At 39.4% G+C, this 10,570-nt stretch overlaps 1 protein-coding gene across 1 annotated transcript in view; it reads left to right on the top strand.

Annotated features, from left to right (window-relative positions):
* Nucleotides 1–790: 790 nt before the first annotated feature.
* APBA2 (amyloid beta (A4) precursor protein-binding, family A, member 2) overlaps nucleotides 791–10,570 on the top strand; it is a 24,399-nt gene continuing 14,619 nt past the window's right edge. The window contains exons 1-4 of the mRNA XM_010137533.1: nucleotides 791–943; nucleotides 2,232–2,267; nucleotides 3,904–3,990; nucleotides 9,983–10,168. Of these exons, the coding sequence (XP_010135835.1) occupies nucleotides 791–943; nucleotides 2,232–2,267; nucleotides 3,904–3,990; nucleotides 9,983–10,168 (462 nt within the window). The remainder of the gene's footprint in view (nucleotides 944–2,231; nucleotides 2,268–3,903; nucleotides 3,991–9,982; nucleotides 10,169–10,570) is intronic.

Below are 10,570 nucleotides of genomic sequence, written 5' to 3' on the forward strand. Positions count from 1 at the left end.
TAAATTTTTAATATTCTTTCCATTTGCTCCTTTTCCGTAACTGCTTTATGTGACTTCCCTCTTTCAGAGAAGGCTGTATGACGGGTTGCGCGCACACCACTGATGAGACCGTAATCATTTTACTGAACTCCTGCATAGTTCTCAGCTCTCAGCTTACACCATCTGAACCAGCCTGGGAACTGTATTTTTCCTATCGGTCTCCAAATTCAGGCCTTACACATGTCTAAACAGCATCAAGATGCCTGTTTTTCTTGTTTCCTAAATCTCCTTAACTGCTAGGTTTCACGGTGGACTTCTGCTGAAGCAAAGTACACCTTTGTGCCCACTGGTCATCAGTATTTTTGCTAGAGATGATATTTGGGGACTGTGTACTTCTACAAACGTCTCCAAAAAATGTGGAAACACAAATCTGTATTCAGGCAGAAGTTTGCCTCCTGCACTGTAACAGTCATTCATATAAACAGTAAATACGTTATTGTAAAGGAACCTGCCAGCCTTTCTGAAACTTGCAGATTCCCATGAGTTTATCGGTGCAGCACAGGAAACATTTTCCAATGATTCTCCTTGAGATTTCCAGAGAAAAACCACTATGCAATGTTTTAAATACTGTCTCTTTGGTTAATATATTTTTTGGGGAAATAGTTATAGGGGAAAACAATGTATTTTGCCCTGGATTTCTTTGCCTGTTTAATATTAGAAAAGGTGTTTGAAAGGTTGTCAAGCTCAATGTCCTTTATTCAATTTCTCATCTCTCTACCCTCTTTTGAAAGACAGTAACTGTAAACGTCTCATGTCAGTTCCAGGACCTTGTGAACCTGAAGACCTTATTGATGGAATCATCTTTGCAGCCAATTACCTGGGCTCTACACAGCTGCTCTCTGAGCGCAACCCTTCCAAAAACATCAGAATGATGCAGGCCCAAGAGGCAGTGAGCCGTGTTAAGGTAGGGGATTTTTAGGGTTTGTAGAATACAGAACACTCTCTGCTCCTTTGACAGCTGGTCTCTGAACAGTACAGACTCTGCAGCTTCACACCCATTCTGAAGCGCGCTTACGCGTGTATAGATCTACTGCCGTAACACCGTCAGTTTCCAGTCCTTATTATGAAAAGACGTACAGCGTTCCTGAGAAACATCATCTAAATTATTCCAGAATCTAGTCAAAATTGTTTGGAAGCCATATGAAGATTTAGGTATTAAGGACAACTAGGAAGTATTCCAGTGACAAAGCACAGGATATTCGAGTGTGGATTTCCTCTTTTGTAAAATTTTTAACTTGCTACAAATTGTGAATACTCTCAATATATTGAGTTTTTACTTTTTTAGGCCATTCCTGTTGTGTTTGGATTTGATGTTACTTACAGTGAACTACTTTTCTGTAAATAACGTAGCATAGACTGCTTCATACAGTTGTGTAAAAAAAAAAGGCTTTTTTGGTTAATAATCCAAATAGGAGAATTTTCTTTTACGATCTTTGTGCATCTGCCATAAAAACCTCATCTGAATAAACACCTGGTAGAAAGAGGTAGATTTAAATGCTAATAGAAAAATTATGTGCTTAGTCAATAAATTAGTAAAAATTACATGTTTTTGAAGGAAACCAGTTTGGGAAAATCATTTACTTAGCAAGAGATTGTTGTGATTGATTTAGCATTTAGAAACAAATGCAGGGCAAGAAAGGTCCAGTTCTTCAAAGTTTCCAAACCTTTTGATGTCTATTTAGCATATTGTGATGTCTCAAGCAGTAAGTAACTGTTGATTGCAATTAACACTCCCTAAAAACTGTTTCGCATATTAACAGGGGTTCTTGGCTGCTTTAGATTGTCATGGAAGAGAGCTTGAGTTATGTTTTGTTCCATAACTACATGCAGACGTAGGACTAATATGGATATAAAACCTGAGTTTAAAATAGCGCATGTGCTGTCATTTTAGACCACTGTATATTTAGCAGGATAAATGTTACAAGCAGCTGTTAACAGACAACACTCTTTGGTACCAATTTTTTTGCAGTCAATCAACAACATGCATAATGCCATTAAATGCAATTATGCTTGAGAGCTGCATAAGATAAAACCAAATCTTTCTCTCTGCACATCCTTCTCCCACTGCCCCCAAATTTTTAATTTTTAACAGTCTGGATTCATAGTCAAATGTTTCCCTGACTTCCCACACTGTCTTTTCTCTTTCTTTGTGTGTACATCTGTCTGCATTCTTTTTTTACGCTACTCCTCAGAGGATGCAAAAGGCGGCTAAAATCAAGAAAAAAGCGGTGTGTAAACTGTTTTTCTTGAATGCTAATATTGACTTACTTACATTTTTGTTGTACTTGTTCTCCATGGAGTGTTGTGTCTTTCATTATGGGTCCTCATAAAGCGTTCATTTTGGTTTCTTCTTTGTTAAGTAGCAGAATGCTGGATGGAGTAAAATGAACCTATTTTCCTCATTGTTCATTTGCTGGAGTGCCTGTCTGCTGCTCTTCTTCTGTTGGATGAACACCTGTGATTTGTTTAGTCCAGCTCCACAGCCAGTGTTATCTGGGGGATCTTTTTTACATGTAATGCTTGTTTTTATTTTATTAACCAAAGCAGGAAGATACATTTCCTGTGCCTTGCTGTGTATTGATTATATTACTGTCAATATTTTGAAACAAATAAAATAAATTCACCAGGTGGTAGCTGGAACAGTTAATACATTTCACTCAGTTAAGAACTATGCTTCAGTTAAGTAAATGCAGTTGACAAAAATATCACTAAAATTAACCTTGCTCTTTGTGATGGTCTTGGAAAAGCGATGAAAGTAATCTCTGCCAAAGTATGTGCTTGCTTTGTGTTCGGCTGGATGAGCCTTCTTTGAAATAAAATCAGTCTGAATTAATTCTAGGCATAGCTAACCCTTTATAACTACAGAAAAGAGCAGCAAATCCTTCATTCTTCCTTGGAAAGTTTCATCAGTGAAGTAGTTTCTGAGCTGGAGACGGATGCCTGACTTTAGCACGGTGTGATACAGTCTGTGGCCATTTTATTCGGAGGCTGCTGACATGGGTGCTGCTACATACCAGCTGCAACAGCACGCTGAGGACAAGTACCCTGGAGGAATAAATAGGTTCCTGCTGGAACTCAAGCGTGTTAGCTAAGCTCTTAGATGATGCTTCAGCGAGCGGTAGCAGCTGCTTTGCCCCTTTCTCTCCTGTTTTCTCAGGTGGGCAGAGCCAGGACTCACCCTTAGGAAATGACGAGGCATTACACTGTAATCCCGCTTGCTCTGTGGCTGTTTTGTAATGGGATATGGAACTGTTTCCCTAGTGAGCAGTGCTTGGAAGATGAGGTCTGAAAGTCAGCTGATGGCTTTCTGTGATATGAGAGTATTATTAGTTCAGCACTCAGTTCTTTATTTTCTATAAAAAAACCAAAAAAAAATCTAAACCACCCCCCCACCCCTGCTAAAAGCCACCAAGGTGCTGAGCACCAGCTTGCACTTGTTTTGTGAGCTCAGAAGAGGACAGCAAGGGCTGAGCAGCTGATGGGGGGTAAGTCACTTTCCCAGTTCTCCTACTTTTCTCAGTTCTGGTGCCTCAAGTACTGAAGTGCTTCGAAGAGACACTTTGTGGGGAGGAAACAGCCACACTCTCCCTCCTGCTCTGGGTAGAAATAGGGCACTTTAGTACTGCGCTGTCAGTCCCACAGGCTCTAAAACTTCTCTTACCCACAGAATTAGAGTATGCTTCACTCTTTCTATGCAATAAATGCATTCTTTGCATGTATTTAGAAACAACTTCGAATAGCCGTCTTTGTAGTGGTTTAACAGTGCAATTGCCTCACATCACATTATGCTTGAAGCAATCAGTGAATCTGTCATTCTAAAGAGGAAATTCAAATTCCTCTTGTAACAAAGCATCTGTCTTTTAGACTTCAGAGGGAGATTCCCAGGCCTTGACTGAAGTGGATCTGTTCATCTCCACACAGAGAATCAAAGTTTTAAATGCAGACACACAGGTAAGTTATTATTAAACCTCTTTGAGAATAACGTTCAGTTAGACTGTGCTCTTATGCTATTTCTGGGAAACCTTACTAAATTTGGATAAATTGACTGCTGTGAGAATATTCAGGAGGAGCAGTGTCAGATCTGCTATTGTTGAAGCACTCGCCGTTTGCCCATACAGTAACACTGACAGCAGTTGTGCTTATTTGATGTGCTGGGAAATGACTGCCTGGTGCCGCCATCTGTAACTCAGAAGTCTTTCAGACCGCATGTAACAGTTTCAGTACCCAGATTTACAGTCTTAACGGGGAAGTCATCTGCTGCTTTGACTAAGATATTTGTATCTTGCCATTTTTAACATTTAACCTCCAGCTTTTCCATAAAGCACATCTAAGCTATCATCCTTTTTGCCTAACATAAATTATTAATTACTCTTACTAAAGCAGCATCTGGAGACCACAGCAATGATCAGCCTCATCTTCCAGGAGTACATATGTACATTCAATAAGAGGCAATCTCCATAAGAAAGATTTTTTAAAAGGAATTTACAATTAAATGCATAAAATTTATACATGGATCCCAATATTTAGTATAATAATCTCACAAATTCTTTTAGACTTTGATCATACTTACAGGAAGTCTTCACATTTTCATTCTTACAAGACGCTTTAAAAAGGAAAATTTTAGTGAATTTTTGCTATGGTTTTCACTAAAAAACTCCGCTGTAGACAGCTAACAGCAGCCGAAAAATGGTAAGACCTCAAGTTACATTAAAAGAACAAACCATTTAGAAAGTGCTTAGTTAAACCAGATATAGCCAAACTGAAAAATCATCTTGTAATATCTGTAGTACTCATTGGTGGTGTTCCAGTGATACCCTTCCAGAACTTAGGAAGGTAACATTTAGCCTTGTTTTTTTAAGTAGCAGAACAGACAAGCACTGGACAGGTAAGTTTAACTGTCATCAGGACACCAAACCAAACAAACTCTTGGTAGGCAGTTTGTGACTGGAGATGAGGAAGATGATCGGGTCAAATCAATCATTTTCTTTTGTGACAGGGAATGCATTTGTCCACGGCACAGGAGCAGCATCCATCACCTATTGACTTAAATAAGGCTTTTATCTCACAGAATATTTTCTAGATTGCATTACCTAGCTACAAGTATGCTAAAATATTTCTGAGTGTACTTACTTCTGATACGTTGCCATATAGGTATAAAGTATAAAGACATGTATGTACAGTAAAAATTATACATACAGTATAAAGAGATGGAGAGCAGAGGGAGACTCACAAGCATGTCTCTGGTGTAGTACTGTTCAGGATTGTCATAATTGACTTGGAAGATGGAAAGGAAAATGGTAATTGAACTTGTGTCTTGGTGTGTAAAATCAGAATGCAGAAGTACCATGGCTGACAAGAAATGAGCTGAAACTAGGAGGTACGTCAGTAAAGATGAATGTACCACTCTACATGTAGGATTCTGTTGTGGTGTCAATTAGCATATAATCTGTTTTTCTAACAAAGCAAACCATGAGGGCTCTACTTCTTCCTGAAATTTAAGAGGGCGTTGCTATCTTCTAATGTGATGGTAATGATAGTTCTCCAGGAAATTGATTCTTTTTCTTTTAGCATAAGCAGATATGCCTGCCATGCCACTAGAACTCCCAAGAGATGGAGCCAGATGAGGAGCAGAATATCCCAGCTGATGGGAGCAGCAGTATTTGCAACCTGCCATCCATAAATCATCCTGATACTGCATTTCATCCACGATAACCAACACCACTATTTGTTTTGGCTCAGCCTTTTTTTTTTTTGACCTCACGGTAAAAGTGCATCATCCAGATAGTACATTGTCAAAGCTTATGACTACTTTTTGCATTAGTAGAAAATAGAATGTGAGTGATTATGGTGTAAAGATGACTCCAGACAATTACTGATAAGTGGACAGCTACAGTTTACAGTTGGAGTGTGTGGCAGTAAATTGATAAGGTCTCTTCGCCGGGTAAGGATTAGTCTTCATGGAAGTCAATCTTTCCCTTCTTTAAAAAGTTCAGCATTTCAGCTGAACACCAACCCTTTTAAAAATAAAAAAGAAAGTGCTTTGAGGCAGACCATAGACACTTTGTCAAAGTAACTGTTATCTTATTCACCTGATTCCCCTGAGATTTCTGGTGATATAAAATGCAGCGCACCGTGAGGAATGGTGTCTAGTGTGAGCTGTTCAGCTAGATTAAAATAGCAGTATGGGAAATTACAATAATTACAAGCTCTCTGGCATTTGCTCTGGGTTTTTTACTTTTTTTTTTTTACAGTGCATCTTTCAGAGAGCTGTAATAGACTTATTCCCATGACATTTTAGCATTGCCATCGGAATGCTTTTGCATTTTTGCCTTGGTAATATTCTTCAGTGCTACCAAGTCTCCTGACTGTGTAATTACCGCAGCTCTGTTTCAGCTGGTGTGGCAGCTGGCAGGGACAATCTGTTCTTCCATGGCTTTATCAGTTAGATAAAACCTGTCTCTGCAGTGTGCCCTGTGTTTTAATCCGTCTGTAGTGTTGCGTAGCTCACATGAGGTAGCAGCTAATTTAAAATGTAAAATTCTTGGTTAAAAACCAACATGTAGCAGGGTTCAAAATGGTGAGTACCATCAGTGAAGTGTATTGCCACGATGGAACAGAGCCAGCTCTGGCGATTCTGTTGCCCTCAGCAACACTAGGAAATGGCACCCCTGCCACTTTTAGTTGCTTGTGCCGTTAGTTACCGAACACATTCAGCCCAAGTTGACCCCCTGTTTAGTATTTGTGGTAGGAGCAACCTTAGGTCTGACCACGTGCCTGCTTTGTATGAGAGCGATTTTTTTTTTTACAGCCACTATCTATTGTTTGCTGTATTCCTAATTGTAATTGCATTAGACAGGACAAAGGTGGGTGGGTGGGAGCAGGGGAATGACTGCTTTCACCCCTACAAGGGAAAAAAAAAAACCTGTAACTTAACTTCTGTGTGATAAGGACAGAGACTCTTGGCAGGTGAGATTCAATGCATTCATTTTCCCAGTCCGTTCACTCCTGTGCACACTGCATGTATGATTACAGCCTTACAGAATACTTCGTGTGGACTCCTGAAAAGCAATTATCTCTGCAGCGCTCCCACAATCCTGCTGAGAGATATCCTTTACAAAACATTTTTCTGTACTGAGAGAAATGTGGTAAATCCTCCTGAGCCCCGGCAACACTTAGAGACACTCCCCAAACCATCTCTTAGCCACTGACTTTTCATAGTTTAGGGAATAGCACAGAATGTTTTATTTCGAGCCTGAGAAGAATTGTTACAATAATTTTGTGGGTAGGGATTCTCTCAGTAAGACAGGTTCTAAGAAATAATGCTTATTTGTATTTTTTGCTCTCTGTCAAGTTAAATTGTACTGAAATTCTTAAAACAATTCCTCTTTTCAACTTGAGGAACAATTTTTCTCTCTTAGGCCTTAGAGATTTGTTCAACTAATGGTAAACTAATATCTAGCTGTTTACATAAAGGATGCTGCTGCTTATATAAATGATGAAAATCGTGTATGAAAATCTTGTAGCACATATAAGGGTTTTTTTGAAGAGCAGATATCAAGGAAAACCCTGCCACTAAAGACGCAGCAAGGAGGGTATCTCAGCCATCTAATACGATTGAGCCAGACGAAAACCGACCTCATGCTGCTCAGTGGAATATTCTGATACATATCAAGAGCCACTAGTAAATAATAATTAATAATAAAAAAGAAAAGCAAAAGGCCTTTTTAGTTACACCCTTCTGCCCCAAACAAACACCAGACCTGATCTTCGTATTAGAAATGTCCACGTATATATCCAAGCAGATGCCAAAAGCAGCAGAGACAACCTCGGTCTTGGCCAAGAACCAAAGGCATTTTAGACACTAGAAAGCAATCTACTGGTTTAATAGAGATCACAGAGTAAAGCAAAAGACATTGATTCAGTAATAAGTCTTCTTTTATTCCAATTCAGGCGGAGTTTGGTGGATGTTTTTAGCTGCTCAGGCTGGGGCATGTCAAAGGGACATGCTCAGCTTGTTCGATCAATAAAATTATGCTTCTGATGATTGATTGTTTTCAGTTTGAGCAGTAGAAGTCTGGTAAACCCTTCAAAGTGACCAATGACCCCAGCAAGAAGGAGTTTTCAGATGGGCCCTTTCTGGTTTTTAACAAGAGAACAGTTCATCCATACAATGGCAAAACATGGAAAGAAATGATAGCAAACAAAGCTAACGAAGCATGGTTTGGAGGCGCTTTCTTGGTCTTCGTCTCAGTAGAAAGCTATACCTTAACTAAAATAAGTACTTAGCATAAGGTTTTAAAGTAAGCAGCATTCAATTTAAGAAACCTATAAAACTCAGGTTTGAAATGTCCCATAAAAATAGAATTTGTACTCTTCTTTTGCCTTAAAACAAGGATGTTCAACCAATGGCTAAAGACTGGATTCAGTTCAGCCCACCAGCCATGTCTGAGAGCTGAATTAATGCCCCGGCAGCCTGCTATCGCAGTTACCTCTCATGAGCCTCCTGCAGTCTCCTCTGTGTCCCACAAGCAGCACACACATCGTGTGGCCATTGTACCAGGGCACAGGCGTTTGACTCACCCGACAGCAGAGTAGAGGCTGCCTTTGTTAGAAACTGAGAAGGAGCAAAGGATGATTGCTCCAAGTACCGAGGATGGGCACCTCAAGTCAGAGGGTGGTACATGGGCAGTGGGGGGGTGAGCACAGTGACATAGTGAGCAACGGACAGTCCTTTAATGTCTCCTCAGGAAAAAACGTAAATCATCACTGCCCTAAAATACTGTTTTATGGCTTCTATGGGTCCTTATAGCTAGGAGGCTTTTTCTAATACTTTGTCTACATTGTCAAAATATCTGCCAGATAAGCACTACTAACATAAGTTATATTCCCTAGGAATTTATCTTCCCCTGTAATTACACAGACTTCAGTAGTAGTGAAGTACCTTTTTTTCAAGGCACTTAAAGGAAGTGCAATCAGATTACTTGATTGCATGAACATTCCTAAAACGCTCATTTTAAACCTAAAAGGTTCTTACCATTCTGGAAATCTTCCATAGCAATGTGCCTTTCTGAGAACATCGAGAAGTTGTGGCTTTTTATTTATTTTTGTTTAAAAAGAAGCTTAAGGAAAAATAAGGTTGCTTGAATCAGTATCTTGAATAAAACCTGAACAAAGGTATGAATAATTGTCTGACATTAGTGTAACCAAGTATATCATTCTGTTTATCTTTGCAGTCCTAAATATATAAAAATCCTTTGAAATTATCACTACAGCATTTTTGGTTTATTAAAATAACATTATTTTACGTATAGAAACCTTTTAATGAAAACGAGAATGCTAGATGTTGAGCCACACGAGTTTATGTAGAATGTAGGTAGGCAGAAGAAAGTATTAGAAATTCTGCCTACGGAGACGATGAAATCCTGCTCTCATAGCTCTTTACAAAGATAGTATGGCTTTGCAGCCTATGAGAAAAGGTTACCTTAGATGTTATTGCTAATTACAGGACGTGACTAAAAAAAATCAGGAAATTATAACATCTTCTCATATATATACATGACTTCCCTAAAACTTGTTCTGTCATTGTGAAATGCATCTGCTTCGCTCAGCAAAACCAGTATGAAAGGGAAACATGCTTCTCCAACAGCGTGACAATGTTTTTAAAGCATTAGTATAGGTCTTCGTTATTGCTTTCCAGTAGCAACCACGTTGTATTTGCCCAGGCCACACTGCCGCTGAAGCCAGTTTCTGGAACAGATGCTCTCCTTCAGCTGGAGTTTGGGCCCGCTGCCTGCACAGGGAATGTCAGATGTGCGCCCACAGAAGGTGCGTCTGTAGCTTCTGTCGTTCCCTAGCAATCGGCTATCGAGGAGACGGAAGATGGAGCATTCACAGAGTAACAGCAGGAGTGAAGAATGACTTTATTTCTCTTTGCTTTATGCAGGAAACAATGATGGATCACGCGCTGCGCACAATCTCATATATTGCTGATATTGGTAACATTGTGGTTTTAATGGCGCGACGCCGCATGCCAAGATCAGCTTCTCAAGACTGTATTGAAACAACACCTGGTGCCCAGGAAGGAAAGAAGCAGTACAAAATGATATGCCATGTTTTTGAATCAGAGGATGTAAGTAAACGGAATTAATGTTTTAAAGAATATATGTTCCTTAGAAAAACTCTGAAATTACATCTAATTTCTTGAATGAATTTTTGTTGTCAGTAATCTTTTCTGATTGAAGCTGTGGAAACATAAGCCATATTCATGTCTCTTTTCTGGCTCCACAAATTCATCTCACAAATTCACATCTCCTCCTCAGTCCCAAACTTCGCACTCTGTCTCGTGTTAGAGAATCATTTGTGCAATGCTTCCCCAAATGCTTTAGTAACTAATTATTTGAAGTTAATCTGGAAGTCAATTGCCATTCATGGCCAAAACTAATTTATGGGATATCAAATTGATCATTCATCCTGGACTGGATCCTTTAGTCCAGCGAGTTGGCACTTAATGACACACATATGCCTCCAGATA

Source organism: Buceros rhinoceros, unplaced genomic scaffold, assembly GCF_000710305.1.
Source record: "Buceros rhinoceros silvestris isolate BGI_N320 unplaced genomic scaffold, ASM71030v1 scaffold9166, whole genome shotgun sequence".
In the NCBI taxonomy this organism is placed as follows: domain Eukaryota; kingdom Metazoa; phylum Chordata; class Aves; order Bucerotiformes; family Bucerotidae; genus Buceros; species Buceros rhinoceros.